The sequence below is a fragment of the Cydia pomonella genome, chromosome 16 (assembly GCF_033807575.1).
Source record: "Cydia pomonella isolate Wapato2018A chromosome 16, ilCydPomo1, whole genome shotgun sequence".
Lineage (NCBI taxonomy): Eukaryota > Metazoa > Arthropoda > Insecta > Lepidoptera > Tortricidae > Cydia > Cydia pomonella.
Genome location: NC_084718.1, coordinates 20,492,414 through 20,517,023, shown reverse-complemented (window position 1 = coordinate 20,517,023; position 24,610 = coordinate 20,492,414). Strand labels below are relative to the sequence as shown.

The 24,610-nt window shown below is 39.3% G+C and overlaps 1 protein-coding gene across 8 annotated transcripts in view; it reads left to right on the top strand.

Moving 5' to 3' along the window:
* LOC133526187 (uncharacterized) overlaps positions 1-20,048 on the top strand; it is a 34,138-nt gene extending 14,090 nt beyond the window's left edge. Inside the window, exons 1-4 of one of the 8 annotated variants that reach the window (XM_061862689.1) lie at positions 9,749-10,141; positions 10,811-11,083; positions 17,302-17,461; positions 18,306-20,048. In XM_061862689.1, the coding sequence (XP_061718673.1) occupies positions 10,867-11,083; positions 17,302-17,461; positions 18,306-18,729 (801 nt within the window). In that variant the 5' untranslated portion in view covers positions 9,749-10,141; positions 10,811-10,866 and the 3' untranslated portion in view covers positions 18,730-20,048. Of the gene's footprint in view, positions 1-9,748; positions 10,226-10,609; positions 11,084-17,098; positions 17,235-17,301; positions 17,462-18,305 lie in introns of those variants that run through there. The other 7 variants (XM_061862690.1, XM_061862686.1, XM_061862685.1 and 4 more) reach the window with 7 other exon arrangements.
* The last annotated feature ends 4,562 nt before the right edge of the window (positions 20,049-24,610 follow it).

Sequence of the window (24,610 nt, the reverse complement as noted above, 5' to 3'; positions counted from 1 at the left end):
TCCTGTATTTGATAAATATAGCTCATCAATACGTGTTTAGAATAAAATATAATCTACCGCTACCTGTACTATACTTGGACGGGGCGCGCTGCACTACTTGATGCGTATTTGTATTTGTATACAGCGAATCCTTACTTACACGTAGTAACTTTGAAAAGCGCATTATGTTTGGCTTGGTGGATGGAGGACGGGGTAGTGGACATCCACCGACCTGCTGGGTGGACATTGTAAAGAAGGCTTGCCAGGGATCTACACAGGCGCCTATTATTAGGAAAGTGGAAAATCGTGCAGAATAGAGAGCCTTGGGGCACAAAATAACGATCGTGTGTGGTCGCGACTCGCGACCCTCAGTTCCACGGACGTTCCACAAACGAGGAAGAAGAGAGACCTTATACTATCTTTTCAAACCGCACACCTCCACGTCCCAATTTTGAATCTTTACACGTTTTTCAAAATGAGGCCTAATTTTCAAGAAAATAAAGCCGAATCACACCAAATAAACATGACGTCTGGCATCAGCTGTTTAGTGTCCATGTTTCTCAAAAACCGACCTAACCCACAACAGTATAAAGCTCAATCTCACGTCACCAAGTTCACGTCTGGCGTCAGCTGTTTAGTGACGTATGCGCACGCGCATCCGTTGCGGCACTTTGATAAACACCCTGGTCCCAAAATTCCACTACAATTCCAGTATAACTAGACCTTCAGATTGGTAGGAAACATGCGTGCCCGTGGGTCAGGTTAAAATTGGTAATTAATTTGAATAATGATAAAGACTGTGGTCTGTGGAGCGAATCCTGCCGGTATAGAACACTAATTAACTTCCTACGGAAGAAATGATAAAAAACCCTTCCGAAAAACGTGCCGTAGGTAGGTAGTCAAAGTAAGTAACCGCACGTGTAATGTGTTCTTTTACAGAGTTATGTCTGACGGTGGGTTACAAACAAAGATGTTACCTTATTTATTTAAGAATATGGCATGTAAGATTAATTTAAAGTATTAAAACAGTCGTACTCATTATATAATATCAGTATTTATAATTAAAACTTTTAGACACACAAGGACTCACAAAATTTCGATTTACGTTGTGCGCGGAAGACTTCGAACACTTCACCCGTTATTCATCTCATTGACTTCCATCAATGGAGTTGTTAGGTGTATTCAGCACGCGATCGCCAGGTGTACGGCGTATGGCATCCAACATCAAGGGTTGCAACAATGGCTCCCCCTCACCTTGCCGTCGATTTGTTACGATACTCCTATGGACCATTACGCAGGGTACCCATAAACTTTTAGACGCATACACCAGGGTGGTCGCGGTTTGTACAAACAGATTAACGACTTCCGATTGCTTGTCGTTTTGCTATATTTCATTGGTTAGTCCTGTTTCTTAAAGCAACATTACTAGGCCAGTTATGTCAATATAAGTACAACTACAATTTATAGGCACGATATAATCTATTATCTTATAGGTTAGGTTAGTACACTACTAAAAGAAACACAAAATAGAAAGCTGCGCTACAAATTAAACAGGTGTAGACAATCAGCAGTCTTATCACTTATGAGTAATCTCTTCTGCCTTTGGTAGGATAAGTACTTAGGTATATCTTACAGCCAAAAATTATAAACATCCAGGCATCAACGAGAATTATTCAGTTAACGATGAAAATTAAACAATTGATACTCGTATCTACTACATGCAGCTATTCCTCATTCAAGTGATCGAGGAATGACGGAATGAGAAATTATTTAACACAAACTACCCTTACAACATTTATTTCGACCGTGCTCCGTCAAATGGTAAAAACAACCCCTTCGAAAAACACTAGATTAGCGGACACGGCAGCGTCGACAAAATGGCGAACGTATCAGCCGGCGGCCATGATGGATGACCGAGGGAGATAATTACTCGCGCACCTTCCTCTGGAGGGCCATTGAGAAGGTTATATACTCTGTGAACGGATGTCAAAATATCTGTGTGGATGTTTTATAGCTTTTATAATTTTACTCATATAATCAATATCATCCATTCTTTTCACTCCACCAACAACCAACAAAAAAGTCTGATACTCTACTTAGGTGCTATAAGTAGGTAATTAAGTACCTGCGGCGAAGCCATATCGATTTCATAGTTACTGCCATTAAATAAGTTACTACCAAGCTATGCAGAGTGTTAGTGTGTGACGCTGACTGTCCAGATCTGGTAGCACGAATTGTTTGCCATCCCATTTGTGCCCAAAACTCTCCTGAGGCCGCGAACTTACAATCTCTTGGCAGTCCCAACCACACGCACTGTGGCGCACAGAAACTCTCAGGCCGCGCGAGCACTAATAACTCTTGAACTTGCTTCTGTCATGGGCACCAGAAAGTGAAAATTTTCAACTCCCTGGGCAAATATATGTCGGACATGTCAGATGTATTGTGAAACTCTGGATGTTACTTGATTTTATTATGTTCCTGTTATTTCTTGTGTATAATTTGTCTTCTATTAATTAATTTGTATAGTGCCTTAGTTTTCACTGTAATGCTATACAAATTTTGTATGTATCAATAAATAATATAAAGTTTATGAACAATCAATGGTTACTGTTGGTACTATTTATGCGAGTCAACCTCGTAAATATTTGCGTCTTGTTTTCATATTTGATCAATTGCATTAATTATTCCCCAACAGAATAATAAAAGAATTATATATGTATAAAGAAGTAGATTATAATATATGACCCAAAGTCGTCAAGTGCAAATTTGCAAAACAGATTGTAATATAGGTATTATTAAATAACGGGCTCCACGGTCGTTTGTCCCCGTCTACTGTTGCGCCGAAACTCGTTTTTCATCCGTTAATTATGACACGATGCAAATGTGCTTCATGAACTTTTGACTGATCGACGTTGATACACACCTTGTCCTTTCTAAAAAGGTGTTTGCACAATTAACACACACCTTTCGCACCTACACAATCTTTTGTGATCTTTGCTCCATATGGCACACATTTTGACACGCGCCTTCAAGGTGTGTGGATAATAAAATAATAGGTATAAGATTACAATTATAAGTTTTATAATAACTTAGATCAATTATAATTTCACAGTTTGGAAGCTGTTTCTGGAGTTTCGATGTCGGAGGACTGTTATTATAAGAGTCAAATATATTACTGACACAAGAGTAGAGCGATTGAAATTTGTATATAGTGTTTCTAGATTCGATCGATCGGATTTAGATATTTGCCGCCTGTAGGCTATTATGATTTTGCCACCCCTATCCACCTCTGCTCTGCTAGTTCTGAAAAGTACTTTGTACTCAGATACGTGGTGTCCAGAAAAAGGTGATTACAAGCCTTTTCACCACACCAGACAATAAAGGGTCTTAGTTCGTCAAAACATAATGAAAAAGTAGGTAAACGTGTTCGTCATTTTTTTTTGTCAAAACACAGATCCCACTCAAGCCTCGTCAACCTATGTTTTTTTTTCTTTTTAATTAAAAAATATAGGTCGTTTTAGGGTTCCATACCGAAAGGGTCAAACGGGACCCTATTACTGAGACTTCGCTGTCCGTCCGTCCGTCCGTCCGTCTGTCACCAGGCTGTATCTCATGAACCGTGATAGCTAGACAGTTGAAATTTTCACAAATGATGTATTTCTGTTGCCGCTATAACAACAAATACTAAAAACAGAATAAAATAAATATTTAAGGGGGGCTCCCATACAACAAACATATTTTTTTTGCCGTATTTATAAATAATGGTACGGAACCTTTCGTGCACGAGTCCGAGTCGCACTTGCCCGGTTTTTTAATATCAGAAGCAACATACAACATTAACCTTTCCACTGTTTATCGAAAAACAAAAAGACTATAGGTACAAAAATACGCACTCGCTTCAACTTCCTTTAATGATAATTGCTCGAAAAGTTTATTCATGTAATAAACTCTCCTACCGAAATCGCAAAACAGGGAGCCCCATTCCGATTTTCATAACACGTTATGATCTTGAACTGGTTTGGATGTGACTGATGATCGTCTAGGTCATTGACGCATCTCACGCCAAATCGAACGTGTTTATCATGCATTTTGGTAGTACTTGTCCAATTTGTCCACTTACATATAGGCGCGGGTGAGCCGCACGATGTGTATAACTTTACTTCACATGCAATAGTTAGTTTCAGCGATCTTCAAGGTATTATCAAAATAAAATCAAACCCGTAACATGTAGTTCAATTTGAATCGCGCTCCACGGCGAACCAACTCAGCCCCTCGTCTAATTGAATAGTCCGCCGTTCTCAACTCAGCGACTTTACGGCTTTTAAAAAACCTCTTATCTTTATGCATAACTCCCGAACTTGCGCAATAAATTCGCACTTCACTGGCAAAGTTGGGAGCGTAAACGCACGATCTTTTTATCGTAAATTGGCATCATTTTTACGAGCACATCCCCGGGGTCGAATCCGGGACATAACTTGAGTTAATTGGCTGAGGCAGCTGTCGAGGGTTGACCCTATTCGTCTCATAACTCACGCGCAGGAGCCTAAACCCTCGTGTTTAGGAACGGAAGTGAACAGCGGGGCACATGGATGTTGGGAACGGAAGGTAAAGGCTTATTGTTAACGTGTGCCGAACTAAAACACGGAAGACTACACGAAAGGTGTTATGTTGTACCCATTCCAAAGTATGTAAACTTTTTTAGTCTTATTAACATTCCTCTTATGTTTATTACAATGGGACACCGTTCTGTACCCCTAGTGTAAATAAATTCGATTTCGAAACGTGACGTACGCGTTTGCGTTTAGTCTCATTTTGTATTGGATTTAGAAAGAGCGCGCCAAGCGGGACGTTTTGGAAACTCAAAATCCTATAGGTACAAAATGAGACGCGTTCGTCACGTTATGATGTCGATCAAATTTACACTAGGGGTACAGTACTGTGCATATCGTTGATGCCTATCGGTCTCGATCTATAGGTATACCTAAGATATTATACTATAATTATGTATAATTCAGGCTTAGGACAGGTAAGTGACAAGTTAAAATCAAAATACCAACTAAACGAATACACACACACATGGAGCTTGACGCGTGCCAGAACCACAATACTTTCATAAAAGACTACAAACACGAAAGGTGTGGATTTGTTGCACAAAATGTCGGAAGGACAAGGTGTATCAGTCGAAATTCATTCAGGAAACATTTGAATTGTAGTCATTGACATATGAAAACACCTTTTGTCAATTGCCAAAATGTGCAAGCACAGGCCCAACGCCAGATGTAGGGCAGTTTTGAGTTGTTGAGGCATTTAGAAAAGGCACCAGCAGGTCATTCAATACTTACGCTAAGTCCAATGTAAAACATACCTAACTGGCTTAACTTAATTAAAAACCGTGTCTGTACAGGCGCCGCCATATATATCGGAGCGGCCGAGTTGCTCAAAAATATCTGAACACGCACTCTAACGCCTTGACAATAGAGGTGATGAGTGCAGATATTTGTGAGCACCTTGGCCGCTTCGATATACCTGATGGCGACTGTACGAAACGAAAGATATGTTCAGCTGCATAACAGTTTAAATGACAAGATATATCACCATACATCGTGTCATTTTAACTGTACGAGTAATCAGTCAAAAGTTTATGATGCATTTGCATTGTGTCATAATACACATCATTATCAGATGAAAAATGTGTTTTTTTTGAACTGTCGACGTTTTGATGGGGACCACCCTTCATTGCAATCTGGTTTACAATTGAGTGAGTTTCATGGAACATATAATTCCCTCTAATTCACTTAGGCCGACGGGATCTGAGTTTGACGACATTTTATTATTCTATTGTTTATTGCGAGTCCTATTTTTAGATTAAATTGAAAGTGCTACGTATCAAGCGCTGTGATATTGTTCTGAAATTATTGATGATAGAGGTTGGGATAAATATTATAGGACGTTATTACACAAATTAACTAAGTCCCACAGTAAGCTCAATAAGGCTTGTGTTGAGGATACTTAGACAACGATAAATATAATATAAAAATAATTATAAATACTTAAATACATACATAGAAAACACCCATGACTCAGGAACACATAGATAAACGCCCTTTCCAGGATTTGCACATGGGACCATCGGCTTCATAGGCAAGATCACTACCCACTAGGCCAGACAGGTCGTCAAAATTGTATACACCTAAGGCCGATTTCCTCTTAAATTTAGTTATATTCTGAAACAAAATAAATATGTTTCGTTCAGGACTTCAGTACTTATTACGGTGGTAATATAAATGATAACATTGATAACTGACGTAACAATTTATAACTGACAGCCATGTTTTCCTAGTTTTTATTATGTATGAGTATTTCACTGTGAGTACTTAATACACGATGATTTTTAATCCGTGAACAGGAGTGGAATAATATTAAAATTTAGCCCAAATTAAACTTATTCGGCGAGGTCTCGCGTTATTTCTTCACTGTTTAATTAATTAAAAGTGAAAACATAGTTAAAACAAGTAACCATTGAATACATGGTCATCCTACAGTATAATAAAGTTTAACTACGATACGTCAAGTGCCATCAGTATGACGGGAAATTTGATGGATCTTATGTCAATAAATACTTCTATGTACTTGTAATCTTATCAGTGCTGCACTGATAACGACGAAAATAATTGGTACTTAGGTGATTAACATAAAGTGCATTTCCTAAACTTTTATTCGCAAGCTACTTAACAAGTTAAATTTTGAACAAGTAAAACGATTTGTTTTTAAACTGTACAATTTAATAAATAAATACAAAACAATAAAAGCAACTGCATACCTGACCAACTAAAACATAAAAAAGATTATTTTAAACATAATTTAACAGGTGTCCAAAATGACCACCGTGTTGTTCTTGACACAGCTCTGCTCGACGCCTGTGATTATTTTTAATTCTGCGAAGAGAATTGCTAGCCCTTATTTCGTCAAATGCGTTGCATATTCTTTGGCGGAGTTCTAGTACAGTATTGGACTCTTGTTCATAAACAATTCGTTTTACGTCACTCCAAAGGTAAAAATCCAATGGAGTGAGATCTGGACTGCGTGGAGGCCATGCGATAGGGCCGCCGCGGCCGATCCACCGCCCAGGGAATTCCGCGTTCAGGTAGTCGCGAACCCTATGTTCAAAATGTGCAGGGGCACCATCATGCTGGAAATGCAAGTTATTCAAATTCCTCAGTGGCACTTCATCCAACAACTCTGTTACCATATGCCTTAGCCAATTTAGGTAGTTTCCTCCATTTAATCTCTCTTCTATGAATATGGGTCCAATTAATGTCTCATTAATTATCCCTGCCCACACATTTACCGAGAAACGCACTTGAAACGCGTTTCTTCGGGTGAGCCGAGGATTTTCGGCAGCCCAAAAGTGTTCATTATGGACATTAAATTGACCGACACGCGTGAAGGTCGATTCATCCGACCACAAGATATTGGTTTCGATGTTTCGCTCGAACCACTGACAGAAAGCAACCCTCCCTGCAAAATCTGTTGGTAGAATATCTTGCACAGGTCGAAAATGAAAGGGATGTAAATCGGACAAGTTAAGCAACCGCCACACGAAGGATTGACTCACTCGAAATCTTCTCGCTGCTTGCCTAGTGCTCCTTCGAGGATCCCGAGCAAAGAATCTTAAGATTCGTCGATCCATATCGTCAGGATGACGACGAGGTCGACCGGGTGCTTGAGCATGTTGCGGCACTGTAAACTGCCCGAAGTCACGCAGGTTTTGGTGCATGCGGTTTATCAAATTATGTCTGGGAATCGGGACGTTTGGATGAAGTTCGTGAAATAACTGTTGGGTTCGTCTTGTGCTGTTCGTTTGTATCGACAAACGTACAATGTCGTAACGCTCGATATTTGAGTACGGATATGGTGGAGGCATGATTTTTGGAAAATTAGTTATAATTTTCTCATTCAATATTCACGACTCTGACTTTGTTTATGCGTACGACAAAAGTGATTGACAATGTCAAGGACAGGGTTTACTCATAAATTGTCAATTGCTAATAAGTTTGTAAAGAGGTTACAAACTCATTAAAACCGAACCGAGGTAGTAGAGTGACAAGGATTTTAGGATAAAATTTAACTCAAAATTAAAATTATGATTAAAAACAAACAAATTTGTTTCCACGTAATTACTACTTTAACGTAATCTCCATCAATTACTGAGTTAGAAAAGATGGTTCCTGTTCACGGATTAAGAATCATCGTGTATACAGTTTTTGCGGTTAGAATATCTAACTTTTTAAACTCTAGAATTAGATGCCTAATGGCATCGGAATAAAATTTGTTCGGATTGTCTGAATCCACCCTACATAATTGACATCGCCACTTTTTTTTAAATTTTTTGCGTTATCTCTAGAATCGTTGACATTCACCTGAACCTCATTTTTCGTTTTATAACTTTCGCATTGAGCGTTCCGTTTTACGTCCGGCATTACCTTGAGCCTCGCTGAGCAAATAAACCTTCTAGTTCACAAAAAACGCCCCTGGCATTGTAATGCGCCTTTTAGGATTCCATCACACGATAGCGAGTACGGTAATAAAAACAAAATCACTCTAAATCCTACGCTTTATTTATCTGCCTACTATCTTTTAATTAAATAACTCTATCTCATTGTACACCTTCCATTGCTGCGTGAGGCTCAAATAAAGTATACGACTTGTAAAGAAAGCCAGTAGTGTATGGTGTTGTAGTTGTAAAAGTCGTCGCTAGGCGCGTCGTGAAATGGCCTTGGGATGTGATGATAAGGGATGTCATTACGATCCCTTACCGAGCGGATCGCTCGATAGAACCGTTATAGGAGTGCTTTAAGATTTATTTGGTTAGATATGAGTCTTAAGATTTTACACTGGTTGTTCGAAAACATGCAAGCAATATGAATATACATACAGTAAAGAACTGTTCTACGCTAACAATAAGCTTACTCTTGCTGTTTTGGGATTCGCTTTGTGTAGATACATACTTACCTATTATAGGTAACCTACTGGGAGACAAATGTTGATGTCACTGTTGCAAAAGTAGACTTCTAGCCTCATATAGAAATTTGCAAAAGTAGACTTCTAGCCTAATATAGGAATTTGCAAAAGTAGACTTCTAGCCTAATATAGAAATTTGCAAAAGTCGACTTCTAGCCTAATATAGAAATTTGCAAAAGTAGACTTCTAGCCTAATATATAAATTTAGTAAAGTAGACTTCTAGCCTAATATATAAATTTGGTTTGGTTATTAGGTACTTATTACCTATCGTAAATCTTCGTTGCAGTTGTTTTTGGGCTAGGCAAGCGAAAACTATGAGTATGACTCTACATCACGGTCTCTGCCTTAGATTTATAGTCTCTATATATGTGGTAGAGACGCTTAATCGCATTCGTAATACGAGAGCAAAGAACATTCGTATCATTAAGTATAGATAGAGTAACAAACAAACATGGGTAAATTTATGGAAATTTCCATGTTAAATCAACATGAAAATCTCCATACAAAGTGAATTGTTTCCATTTGCCAATACAGAGCAAGCGGAACGCTAGCACACTAACCTACGAGTTTACAATTTGCAGTAACAGTATTGTTAGGTCAATGCCACGCAATATAATGTATACATTTGTACTTTATTCTCTCGTAAAACTATCAAACGAAGAGTTTTTCTAACCATCAAAACGGGAACCGATTACTAATCTATTGAATTTACTATTAGCTAAATGCTGAAGTACCTATAATAATATTATAGTTTATAGTAAAACTATCAAATAAAGTCCTCATCTTAACTTGAATTCTTTTGTCCGTAAAAAACCGGCCGCTAGCCCCGCCCGCGACCGATCGATTTTATAAAAAGACTTGCCTTCGGACTTTACGTCTGCGCTCTTGCTTTCTCGCGTGTTATCTCCCTCCTCCTCACACATAACAGTTTACAACGTGGTGGAAAGAGATGGTGTTTGTGTGCTTGTTTCGCGCTGCGCGTGTGTGTTTGCCGCCATGCGCGCCGCCGTGTCCGCGCCGCGACTTGGCCGCGAAGCGACGTCCATTTTGTTCGCCGCGTTTTTCTTGAAGTTTTAGCGAAGTTTTGATCTGATTAGTAATAAATCATAGTGCCGCGATTTAGTTTAGAAGCAGTTCTAAGTAAATATGAAACTCAGTTTTCTATGTTACGCGAGTTTTAACTCATGGTTGTTGTAGATGGCGTGACATTGGCGAGGTCTTACGGTATATTTTTGTACATCGCTTGGACAACTTTCTCTTAGCGCGCTCACTAGGTGGCGTTAGGAGTTACACGGAAAATAAATATAGTCACACCAAGATAAGTGTGCAGCGATTTAGACAGCCTAGACTAGACAATGCACGTGTTATTTGAACTTCTATGAAATTATGACGTTTACTTAACACTTGCACAGGCTGGGCTATCAAAATCGCTGCCAACTTAGCTTGGTCTGACTCTACTTACACTTTAAAAGTGTACAATTTGTATATATTTTTGTACGAACTGAACCTATTTTATTGCTTTATTTTTTTATAAAGCCAATTAATAAGCTTCGCGTTCTAAGCTATTTAAGAGATTATATTTTGATATCTGAGAGAATTCGTAACTAGCGCCATCTACAACGATGACGTTCTCGCGACTTATATCTTACTTCGCTCGTCATTTGCAATGACAAAGTGAGGCAAAGTCATCATTAATATCAAATTTCTATGAAAATATGACGTTTATAAATGACTTTTCACTTTGAATCGATCACATCGCTGCAAAGTTAATTTAGACGGACCCAATCTCATGTTAGAATCATCTCACAGGACCTTCAATGTAGATCATCAATTCTTACCTCATTGAAAGTGAAATAGTGACCTAAATGAACATAAAATTGCCTAAAATGCCAAAACGCCGAGCCGAAGAGACTCCGGAAGTCGGCAGACTGGTGGACTCGAGCCAGGCGGATGACAGGAGGATGATACAGCTGGTGCGCGAGCGCAGGCTTCTGTATGCGAGGAACAACATGCCGGTGGCTTCTTACTACAGCCAGGTCAAGCAGCTGTGGCAGGAGGTGGCGGATCATATGGGGTGGACTGGTAAGTAGGACTGAAAAACCCATTTTCAGTTGACCTATGATTCGTTAGAAATTGATTCAAATGAGTGGTCAAAATAATTTGGAACTGTGAGGAACTCCCAAAGGTTAAATACTACTCGTAATATGACCGAGGATATAAAATAAAAATAAAAATTTATATATGATGATAAAGGTCGGTATAAATTGCTTCAAATGGGAGGTCAAAATGATTGAGGGGTGTCAAATGTTGCCATTGCTATTTAGTTAGTCAAATACCTAATCAATGGCAAGAAGTTATTTCTTATTTCAGATCATTTTGAGCAGTTCTTTAGCTGACTTTATATGACTTGTGTTGTTTTGAAAGCAGACTGATTGATTTTACTGGTTGATAAACAGTTATAATGTAATACTTGCGTCAGCGGCGTAGCGTATGTGTTTGCCGCCCGGGGCCGACCAGAAATTTGCCGCCCCAATTTATGACCAACATCACTTAGACAAGTCATAAGTTCACTCACAAAGATTTTTACTGATAAAAAAGTTATGGATACCATGAAAAACATACAATTGCATATGATGGCTTAAAAACTAGCATGAGATCCAAAACAAGTGTTCACAGTATGCTTTACAAGTCCAAATGTATAAAGAATCATGCAAAAAAAAACGCGGCCTCTTCAAGGTCAAAAGAGTTATTGCCAGAGCAAAGTCGCTGCATATTGGTAGAATTGGCGAGAAACTAGAGCGCCTTCCTTCGGGAACTCGTGCATTCTGGTCTCTTGCCAAAGCTATCCAGGGGAATTTCTGCACGCCATCTTTTCCGCCTCTGCACATAGGAGATGATTCCTTGGCCCACGACGCAAAAGACAAAGCCGATCTTTTAGGTAAACTCTTTGCGTCCAACTCGACTTTGGATGACGGGGGATACGCGCCGCCGACCATACCGCGGTGCGAGAGCTGTATGCCGGATGTCCGGTTCAACCAAAGTTCAGTGCGTAAAGCACTTTTTTCCCTCGACACTCATAAGTCGAGTGGGCCCGACGGAATCCCTCCGATTGTGCTTAAGATATGTGCTCCTGAGTTGGCACCGGTCTTAACGCGTCTTTTTCGGCTCTCTTACTCTTCTGGCGTAGTCCCAACCTCGTGGAAGTCAGCTTTGGTACACCCGATCCCTAAAAAAGGCGACCGCTCAAATCCATCCAACTACAGGCCAATAGCTATAACCTCCCTTTTCTCGAAGATAATGGAGTCCATTATCAACTGCCAGCTCCTTCGGTACCTGGAGGACCACCAGTCGCTTAGTGACCGACAATACGGATTCCGTAGAGGTCGCTCGGCTGGTGATCTTCTAGTTTACCTGACACATCGTTGGTCACAGGCGATCGAGACAAAGGGTGAAGCATTGGCTGTTAGTTTGGATATAGCGAAGGCCTTCGATCGCGTTTGGCATAAAGCACTTCTTTCGAAGCTACCATCTTATGGGCTTCCCGAGAGATTATGTGTATGGGTCACGAGCTTTCTAGCAGACAGAAGCATAAAGGTCGTAGTTGACGGTAAATGCTCAGACTCCATGTCTGTGAATGCTGGTGTCCCCCAAGGCTGTGTGCTATCACCCACCCTATTCCTTCTTCATATCAATGACATGCTGCAAATCAGCGGCATTCATTGCTATGCTGATGATAGTACGGGTGATGCGTCTTACACCGGCCGCACCAATATCTCTCGGGAAAACGTCATAGAGAGCCGGAACAAACTTGTGTCTGAAATTGAGACTTCCCTAAACGAAGTCTCTGAATGGGGTCGACTTAACTTAGTCCGTTTCAACCCTACCAAGACACAAGTTTGCGCGTTTACCGCAAAAAAGTTAGAGTTTGTCGTATCACCTCGTTTTGAGAGCACTCCCCTGACTGCCACACCCGGTATCGGAATCCTTGGCGTCGACATCTCGAGTGAAGTCCAGTTCCGCGGCCATCTAGAGGGTAAGGCTAAATTAGCCTCAAAAAAGCTCGGTGTGCTCAACAGATCGAGACAGTATTTCACACCGGCCCAGCGCCTACGGCTTTATAAGGCGCAGGTGCGCCCGCACATGGAATACTGTTCTCATCTATGGGCAGGGGCACCCCAGTACCAGCTTCTCCCTCTGGACCGCATCCAACGAAGAGCAACTCGAATTGTCGACTGCCAGTGTATTTCGGATCGGCTTGACTCCTTGGCGCTGCGTAGAGATGTGGCCTCGCTCTGCATTTTCTATCGCATGTACAACGGGGAGTGCTCCGAGGAATTGTTCGGATTAATCCCTGCCGCTTCTTTTCGCCATCGCCCTACGCGACAACATTTCCATCCTCACCACTTAGATGGTTGGCAGTCCTCAACTGTGCGTTTTTCCAGGAACTTTCTGCCTCGCACAGCTAAACTGTGGAATGAACTGTCGCCTGCGGTATTTCCGGACCGATACGACCTTCAAACCTTCAAGAAAAGAGCGTACTCCCATCTCAAAGGCCGGCAACGCACTTACAACCCCTCTGGTGTTGCAGGTGTCCATGGGCGGCGGTAATCACTTACCATCAGGTGATCCGTCTGCTCGTTTGCCTCCTCTACCATAAAAAAAAAAAAAAAAAAAAAAAGGTGATTTTGATCCCTATTTATTTTATTTATTTTACATGGTTGAATCGTACATAAAACAAATGTTGGGTCTATTATGTTTCATCAGATATATAAATCATGTGTATTGGACTGCCAAAATTGCAACTGTACCTACATGTTTTACCAAACCTACTCGTTGAATGGCAGTCAAAAAGAAGCGTGTTACTGAAAAGTACCCTAAGTGTGAAGGGTATTAGCTGAAGTATAGACTTGTCGAAGAACTTAATGCTGGTGATAAAATAGCATTCTAATAAAGTAGGTTCATCCAAAAAATAATTGTACCTATTTTATTAATGTGTTACACCCACAGTCCAGCCGCGTATTCGCGTGTAACGACAATCCCAAAGTAAACAAGTAGTAAATAAAGTCACGATCTAAATTTTAAAACAATTATATTACGTTTTGATCAGTATAAAACAAGCCTTCAAATCATGGCTAACTTTTTTTAAAATCAAAAACTTTGTATCACATATTATCAGTCAAAACCTTTGTGACATAACTTATGATCTGACTAGACAAAGTAACGTAAAAGTGGTAAAATACAAAAAATATGTTCAAAAACTGAAACTCGACTACTGAAAATCTGGCTCTTAAAAGTATGAAAAAAGAAAAAAAATCTCATCTGAAATAATCACACAGAAAATACTGTATTTTTAAATACAGAAATACAATCTAACATAATTTAGAAATACAATGTATACCTACACTGTGGGAACGAGTAACCTGAGGTCATAAGGAGCATAAAAAAATCTTTGACTTTTGATCAAATTCGGCAAAAAAATGTGTGTTTTCTACACACAACACGTTATTTATTTTTATATCTTGGCAAAAAAAAACATTGCAACGAATAGGTAATAATTATTTGTTTTACAAGGAGGCAAAGTTGTTGTTTAACCGCTCGTGCTAATATTGATACCCGAGCAAGCGAAAGATTCCGAAATTGTGCCACGAGCGTAGCGAATGGTTCGCGCAGTGGCATCGTGACCGTTGCGAGGGTTTCAAGGCTCAAGGGTTATATAAACTTTGCCTCCGAGTGAAACACAACAATTTCCACCACACCAATGCGAGGAAAATACTCACTATGAAATATCAACAAAAATCACACCAAATCAAATCCAAATGAACGTAATAATAATAATACCTACATTTATCATTGAAAATCATCATTTAAAAGTAAATTCGACTAGCTAACATAAGGAAACAACTCACAATTAGCATCTGACTACTTTGCCCCACGTGTGAGTAAAATTCAGCTTTATCATTTGTTTTTGAACAATCAAGAGAGCCTTTACCCTTTGGTGTGGTGAAAAGTTTTTTTTAATATTTAAAGATAAATTTTGCGAGTTTCCTTTAAAAGTTTAATACCTTTTAGTCTGTATGTCTAAACCTAAGTCACATAGTGCCAGTGTTGTCGCAGTCATAAAGGCGTTTTTCACTGAGTTAGTGAGGAATTTATTATAAAAACGAATTTTCACAATAATTGTCACTGTCTCTATCAAGACCGATTTTAGAAAATGTTGTATGACTTTTTAGTCTTGAAATGCGGTCAAGAATACACCTTTAACATCTGTCGGATTACTCGTTCCCACGATGTATAGTTAATCTTAATATTCACAAAGATATTCAAAGGACAGCCGTGATCGCATGCTACAGTCATAAGCTCTAAGGTAAAGGTAAATGATTATTTCAGATGAGAATATTTTCTTGTTTCATACCTTTTATTCGTATAGCGCGATTTTCAGTAGTCTGCTTTTATATTTGAACTTTTTTTATTTAATTAATTTTGGGGTTATAATTTCGTGATTAATTATTCAAAATAATTTTACATAATTTTTGTCCCAGGGTGCCTTCAGTACAGCAGCGCACGCAAAGCGCCCAATGCTTTTACATGAGAGCGCCAAAGGCGCGCGTTATTCAATCGCCTCCCGCGGTGCATTGGTTCGTTTCGTGGCACGATTTGAAAATTTTATATTTTTTAAATACCGTGTTTTGCCGCCCCCTCTCATGTGCCGCCCGGGGCCATGGCCCCCCTAGCCCCCCCCTCGCTACGCCTCTGACTTGCGTTGTTGTGTGTTGTAAAATTCGTATGGGCGTGATTTCAATGTCCGCTGGACCCGATTTAAATCCTATACTAAGTAGAATTAGTACTAACTTTATCCCATAGTCAATTTCAACCCCGTGTTTTATCTCCTTAAGGGAAGGAGGGAAGGGAATATTAAAAAATAAGCTAGCTATTTATATCCTTGTTTTTAACTGAAATAATATTCATACCATCGCCTAAATGGGTTCATCAGTTTTGACCGTGAAGCGGTAACATCATAAAATGAGACAGACAATACCCCCGCATTTACAATGTAGGTATTAGTAGGTATTTGGTTGTTCAACGTTTGGATAGTTTTAACGAAATCACTTCGCAAAAAGGGGTTTAGATGAAATTCAGCACGACGAATAGTTTCGGTACAACCTGGTTAAGCAATATGGGTACTACTGTCCTGGAAATTAATTCCTTAGGGGGGTGCAATCGGAGGTTGTAAATCGTCTGCCAAATGGAGTGAAATAGCGGGGGAGATATTGAAGTTTGGAAAACTTGAAACTTATGAACAGAAGGATAAATAGGTGACGTGGATGGAAGTGACATTATCATATGCTTATTAAGAGAATAGTGGACGCCCGCTTCTCCATACACACGAAATCTGCATTTTTATATACTCCCGAGAGTTCCGAGTCAAAAAGAAATTCCATACAATTGCTGTATACTCAGAGAGTAGAAGTAAGTAGGAGGAAATTCGGAAAATATTTTTTATTTTTTTATAGTTTGTTCAGAAATCTTCTTAAAATATTCTTCTCTTTTAAATTTAGCGTTCAGAGCGAAACATGAGAATACGTTTGTATATGGCGAAGCGGCCGACACTATCCGCTTAAGCGTCACTTGCACCATTCCACTAATCCGGGGATAACCGGTTAAACATGGAGTTACCGAGGAGTACCCTTCGAAGTAATTTTTTAATCGTGCCGCGTTGCAGATTCGCAAAGACTCGAGGGTCGCTTGGTGTCATGGGTGCAAAATTATATAACTCACTACCAGTCGAGTTAAAACTAGTACGAAGCGATATCACGTTTGCAAATCGTCTAAAAACGTCATTAACAAATCTTGCTTGCTATACTATTGACTAATTTGTCGAGACGTGTAGCGACCCGAAATTATAAATTGTAAACTAAACCTGTTAGAAAATAATACTTGCAGACATTAAAAAATACTATGTATGTACCTGTTAAACGCCTATTTAACTTATGTTCTTAATTTTCTGTAAAGAAATTGTTTTATGTACCATACCAACCTAATTTTGTCATGTAAAATACTATGTTTTATGAATAAAAATCTGAATCTGAATCTGTTACCATGGTTAGCAGTACTATTTGATACTGGGTTAATGGTTTAACCGTTTAACTCCGGGTTAGTGGGATGGTGCAAGTGGGGCTAAGTGTAATAGTTTTATTTAATTTTCGATTTACACTCTCACGATCATCCCAATTAAGTATGTTTCACTTCTTTCCTGGTACATGAAATTATCGGTGTTAAAGTATAATTGTCTGTCTGTGCAGTGGCCGACGTCCGTCGCAAATGGTCCCACATCCGCAACTCCTACTCCCGACATCTGAGAAACGAAGTCAGCGGCGCCGTGACGGGCCGGGGGCGGATGGTATCTAGATGGTATCTGGCAGATGAGCTGGACTTCTTAAGAGACCACATGGCGACGGATGTGTAAGTAACATCAGATATCATGAATAATTAGCAATCCAATAGAACGGGGGAATTAGTCCGAAACCATATAAAAAAAAACTTGTCGAAAAAATATACTGAAAGTTCTGCTGAAATTTGTGTTATTTTTATCGCTATTTCATCCGATTATTGTTATTCAATCAATACTGAAGTTGAAAAAGTTTTTTTCTATTCGTCGACTGTAATCGTTGGAATTAAGATTTCGTATATTTTTATGTACTTATTGGCTCCCAACTCAACTATAATATTCATTTCGGTACGAAGAATATGATCAATAGCGTGGCGCTCCAATCCCATAGAAAATAAATAAACGGGAAACTATTTCATACGCATATTCATAGTCGCGCGTTTGTCTTCTGTACTACATTTTAATTATTTATTTAGGTTTTATAGTAAAAAAAAATATTAATTTAGATGATTCGTAGAAAAAGTATTGTATACAATAGTGATATAATCAAGCTTTTCAATCTCGTACCGACTATGCATAGCTATAGGGAGCGTGCATGAAATGTAGGAGGCAGCACAGGAGCCGTCAGATTTTTGGCGCGAGGCGTAAATGTGAAGTTTTTTGTTCCGATGTAGCCCACAAGATGGCAGAACCTACTATGCACAAGAAAACACGTGACGTGTACATGTGCATGTTTATGGTTCCGATTCAGGCCACGAGATGGCAGACCCTCACTCAGCAAGCTTAATGGCCTTAACACGGTACTCGTCTGAAAAGCTCCCCATTATATCACGATCGTATAATATACTATAGAAACTCTGACGTAAGTAAATATTAGCTACGTTGCTGCACCATTTTAATAATGTTTGTCTGTCACAGGCGACCATCTCCCTGGGCCCCGACCTATCCTGACGCCGAAGGCAGCTCCAACGAACACGTGGACATCAAGCCCTTTATGTCCAGCCCTTGGCTCGCCCTGGGCCAGAAGTTTGAGGTCAAACCCGAACCTAATGAGGACTCATCGTCGTCTCTCTCCTTCGGGCCTGACGACAACTGCTCATACTTTCAATTCTTTAAAGGAATCTATAATGACTACCAGGAATTACCTTTGAAAAAACGAAGACTCTTTAAAAGACAATGTTTGAACTTGCTCCATGAGTTGTTAGATGATGAAGAGGGTCCGATGGTGATTCCTGAGTGTGTTCAGAGTGAGGATCCTGTGAATTTGTCGACGGGGGACGATGACGAAGAAAGAGAGAAGAAGCCTTTTCTGCCTGAAGTTTCTATCTTGCCCACGAAATAGTACTTTAGAACAGAAATTGTACATGACGTCGTACCTGTTTTGAAAAAGGTGAAGCATGCAGCTCGATAAGAAAGATGCACCCTGAGATATGTTCACATTGATCTCTTTATGAGACCGTTTATTATAAAGTAGAGACCGATGTTATCAGAGCATACATCGGAGATTATTGCAAGAGCCAAGCTGTGGCTTTTTATTGGTGCGGGCATTTATATTGGCGTTCCTATTGGTGGATATTTTCTTCATGCACTATTCGTCTACCTTCTTCTATGGTGGATAGTCTTATCGTCATCATGTACCCAACCCAAGCGCTCAAGCGTAGCATTAAAGTCAGGTCCACTTTTGCTTTGAACGAATGTTTAGAGACTAGAGGGTGGTCAGACAGAATGTCTTAATACAAGCTAGACTGTGCTTCGTCCTTCTTGGTTTCAAGTTTCAATCGAACTTTGAACAACGAATTGGGTAACTTGGTATGGTTCCTCGACGAAGTTGAACGAGAGTACTGCTCGCTTATAACTGGCTGAGCTTCGATCGACTGTTGGCTGGCCATTCGCAATCCTTACTGCAACGACATAAGCGCTAAGATTGGTCAGTTAAGAGTTGGTTCTGATCTGAGACGAACTGTGAATGTTTAGTGAATGAAAGCGGTGTCTGTGAATTAGTTTTAGCGGAGAGTTATACTACAGTGCTAAAAGTTAGTATTTTAAAACGAATTATAAAAACAAGGGTCCCGATTAGATTGTGTTTTGTGTCCAAGATTAATATATTTTAAAATAGAGCAAGTAATATGTTACTTTGTTCAATTATTACACACACTTTATTGCTTGACCTAAACTCGATGTATTTATGTTTTTACATCGACGACTATTTAGTATCGGCTTTCGCACTGCATCATCGGAACAGCTCCACGCTAGACCCGTGGAGCTGTTCCGGTATTATTGCATCGTTATTGGAATTGAAAAAGTAAGTACTTACTCTTAATGTCAATTGAATTAGATACTAAAGTGGTTCAAATGTAAGTTACAAGATTGAATATGGAGCATTTTTACGGCGCTTTCTTCGTCGTTTTACTTAACATCTAAATGAACCTTAAAGTTAACTTTTCATCGCTAAGTAAACTTTTAATTTAGCACTGTAGTATATCCTCAAATCTATTGTTTAACGAACTGTAGATACTAATATAAGAGACGTTAAATATCTCAAGCACACTTCCTTGAGTTTTAATTAGTCCAATTATATTATCTTCGTTTTGTGTTTCGTATAATTGTATCTCAAAATAAGTGGAAAACGTTTAATTGCGAAATACAATACATTGTTTTCATTGTGCGTGTTTCGGTCTCCCTTCCCCAATTCTGTGGTGTACTTTTCTTGGACAGCTAAGTTAATGTATGCCTTAATGCAAGAAGTTAAGGTTTAGTGTCGGTTGAGTCTGTTTAGTGCCTACGGGAAGAACATAAATTGCATGGATGTAAGGAAGCTGTTCCTAACGGTTACCGAGGGCATAGCTCTAAGAAATCTAAGGGGATTTGGTTCAACTGGTAAATAAATAAATAATAAATAATAAAATATCTTTATTTCGAAGATCAGGCTTCATAGTGACTTTCTAATGAATCTTAGCAAGCAAGCGAAACCTTTGAAAAACCTGACTACGATAAAAAAAGTTTTTCTTCTTTCTAAGTCTGTTAAACACCTTAGAGACCCATATGACTCGTCTTACAAATCAACAAACACTTCATTAATTAAAACTCGCTCAGTAGTTCTAATGCTATGCTTACATTACATGTCATGACACAAACATACACCCACATACATACTTTACACACTAACTCTTATACATACTTACGTAGTCGTGTAACATTTTGGAAAATGCTGAATTATTAATTTCGAAACGTCAGCAAACGATGCCGTTGCCATAAAGCTTAGAAATATATTAAAATTGGAAGAATTCAGTGTCTCGGGCAAGGCTCGAACTCGACCGAACCACTAGCCCATCGCTCTGTTTGTTGGAATTGTAATTTATTTCTAAGTTTATGTTGAATTATTCTGGTTGAGTGAGGATGAAACGGACGGACGTGTTTACTACACGTGGGTATGAAGTGTAGGTATCTCTGGTGTTGCGGGTGTTCATGGGTGACGGTATACGTTTACCATCAGGTGATCCATCTGCTCGTTTGCCTCCTGTATCATAAAAAAAGGTATGAGCTGAGGGGTGCTACCCCACGTATTATTAATATTGGGAATCTGTATGTTATTCGCATAGTTACTACGTATGCTGGGATAACAATACTCGTTGTACTGAGCCCATATATCGGTAAGCTTTGCCCCGTGAGTAGATCAGCTGTGTTCTATTTCGGGAACATGAAACGGACGTGTCACATGAAGTGTGTGGAGGGCGGAGGGTGCTACCCCAAGGTATTATTATATTGGGAACGGTTTGTATGCGAGTGTCGTAAAAAACGGCACTTGTATAACATGTACACAATACGTAATAATTGAACATGAACACAGCGTTTATACCACCGCTGCGTCTGTCAATTTTCATGATGAAATGAGTGACGTTAGTACTGTTAGTAGCCGCATTACATATGCCATTCAAGCCATCATTCACGTGATGGAGTAAATTGACAGATGCAGCGCGTGAGTCAAAACCGCAGCAGTATGAAAGGTAGAGGCAAGGAACAGAAACTCCTTAGGCAGAATTGTTGCAAAAGTGTCTAGCTGTCAGCTATAAGCTATAAATAATAGTTCCAAATCTCTCCAGAGTAGCACTAGAGTAGCTAAGAACCTAGGCGTTATTGACGGAGTGAAGTGCGCTGTCTATGATTATATTTTTTTCTCAAGTATTCTAGGTATTGTAGCGCCACCTATTTATGACTTTTTGTCGGACACTTTTTGGTATATGGAGATTTTGTTCCTTGCCTTCCATACGCAGCAGGTTTGGCAATTAATTCCGAAATAAGTACTTCTTAATTCACATACAGTGAGAATAGAAATAAATATTGCTAAGCGAGCGTTCAAAACGAACTGCACATAACTGTATACTTATGAAAATATGTGCAATAATTCTGAACAGCTCAACCACTTAACTACTTCTGCTCCTGACTTAACACGTAGCCATAACGCCGGCTCGTTGGCACCGCCATAACATTGTGACACGAGTCATCCCGCTAACTGATTTTTTTATTAAGTCCCGTTTACGACCACCATCTTATTTTTATTCTAACATACGTCGTTTCCATAAAAGTTACATCCTGCAGTTTTAAACATAAGGGATCGGGCGGTAAAGAACAAGATGTAATTCAAACACGGGACACCCCTAACTTATTATACCCAGAGATCGTTACCTATATACTGACACGGATTTTAATTGGTTAGCATTTTAGGATTTTCTTCCATAGTGTAAGTATTGAACTACGAAAGTAGCTTAATTCTCAGATAGCTCAGATAAATCGAGCTTAAGTTCAATAATTTAGGTCCATACAGACAATAGTTTGGGTATCTTACTACTTGCGGTACAAAAGAGTAAAATTGGTTTCTGTGGCGAGGGCTGCTTTTAAATCCCAAGTTTTAAGTGTTTTTATCGCTCCCAGTAGATAATATATAGTTCATAAGACTAACATAGTGAGTGATTTTGATAGGTATAGAATCTTGAGCACAGCGATTTACTCAGAATGCGTCAGGAATAAAAAACTTAAAAATCCTGCTCCAAAGAGTGACTAAATACTGAAAGTTTCTATAAAACTACCTTTCGCAATTACCTAGTCAACTAGCGGTTCCAACAGCGACAAGATCGTTGTCTGTTTTTAATTTCCTGGCAGGCATTATTCTACTTTTAAAGGGTCGAAAATATACATAGGTCACTTCCATGACTTTTTCGTCGTTGTGTGCATGTACCCGGAGGGCTGAAGGGAGTTGATAACAAAGGACCTGCAAATGGACATGGAGAGTAAACAAGATATCAAAATCAAACGGACATTTTCCAGCCGCAGCTACGTTTCGGTGTTGTTTACTGTACACTTCCGTTTCATCGGGGGGATAAGTAATTGAGTCCGTAGTTACGTACCTATTGATTGACTTTATCGACCTGTTGTCATGTCCGTGACACAATTCTCGGAGGAATTTTCAGTGTTTACTGTTTCGAATATAATATATCGTCCTCATATTGACCTCTCAGCGAGACTAGCTCGAATTTCGCAATAATTTCTCACAATAAGTATTTATTAACATTTTTACTAGACACATAATATGACACATAATATATCAATTAATCAAATTACGTGAAAAACATCGATAAGTGTCAATCGGAGTGAAAAACAGCCATAATATCAGATTACTCGGCACGTGTCGGCAAATTAATTGTCTGCCGCAGTAGGGGCAACAATAGGGCTCCATGTCAATAAATACCCATTGTTGTCGAGTGGCGAAAACATCGCGGTGACTCATGCGAGATATAGATAATTATTAAGCTGGTATTTGGGTCACTCGTATATATTTTCTATCGCATAGAGTGCTCCAAGGAATTGTTCGGATTAATCCCTGACGCTCTTTCCCATTATATCTCTATGCGACAAAATATCCATTTTCACCGCTTATATAGATGGTTGGCAGTCCTCAAGTGTGGATTTATCCGGAAAGCTGCATACTTGGACTACTCGATCCTAATTAATGGTAATTACAACAACGCCTGTCTGCCTGGATGATGCCTCTTCAAAAGCATCTTGGGCTGAAGGGCAGATTGATTAGGTACCTACAGATAGGATACGGAGCGTGACGTCACGTTCGTGATCAGCTGATAACGCAACCCTTGCCAACGTGAGGCTATAATTATATGGCCTCAGGGTAAGTAGGATGAGAGTCATGCGAGAACATTGCGAAGAAGAAAAATAAATAGATCCGCCCTTTCTACTTCATTGACATCAGGATAAATGCACAAGAAGAACGTAAATAAATAAAGGTACTGGGCTTTTTGAAAGATAGTTTTAAAAGTATTTGAGTAAAATACAGTGAAACCTAGATAAATGGGAAACCTCAATAATTACAGCCAATAGTCCGGGTCATGAAAATTGAGAATTCAGGGGTTTTCTTAATTTTGCCTCAGCAACAGAACAGATCGCATAAAATACCTCTATAATTGAAACAGGGCTATACATATGGTGATAATTTCCCGCACTAGTGAGGGAATAAGCACTTCCCGTGCCTATGCCGAAAATGTAAAGGGTCATTTGTACTGTAAAAAAAGTTATACAATAACGATAAACGTGCGAATAGGTAATTCGCAACTCTTGTCATCAATCGTTGCAAATTTTAAGATTTGTTTTGGAACCGAATTAAAACATATCAGTTTGTAGCGCATATATTTATTATGCTTTTTGAAGTCGGTTTTCTTTAAAAAAAATATTCAGCTTTTTTGTTACTTAGGCTTTACCGCCAGGCTAGGTTGCCACCGCTTCTTATAAGATGAGAAAGATAAAATTAGATATATCATACACTCAGTCCGCCAGCATGTCTAGTCAACGTGCCGGGTGTCGCCTTACCCTTCTCTCATTTGACCACGACCCGTGTAATGCGGACACTGCGGTCAACACTGGCCAGGATCGAGCCTGCCGACTGTCTGGCTAAAACAGTGCGGTTAATTGGTTCAAGTGCACCATTTGGAGGCTGGGTTTTACTATATATACTCTTTTTACTGTTTAATATGAATATTTAAATGGTTTTATAGACAAATATTACATCCTTCGTCATCCAGAGCAGAAATTTACTTACCCTATTTCATAACTTTACAAAAGCAACTTCCTAGAACGAAAATAATATTGTGCAAAACTTTTACATGGAAAATTATATTTATTGAACCCCTTCAAAGCTTTACAAAAACAGAAGTTAAAAT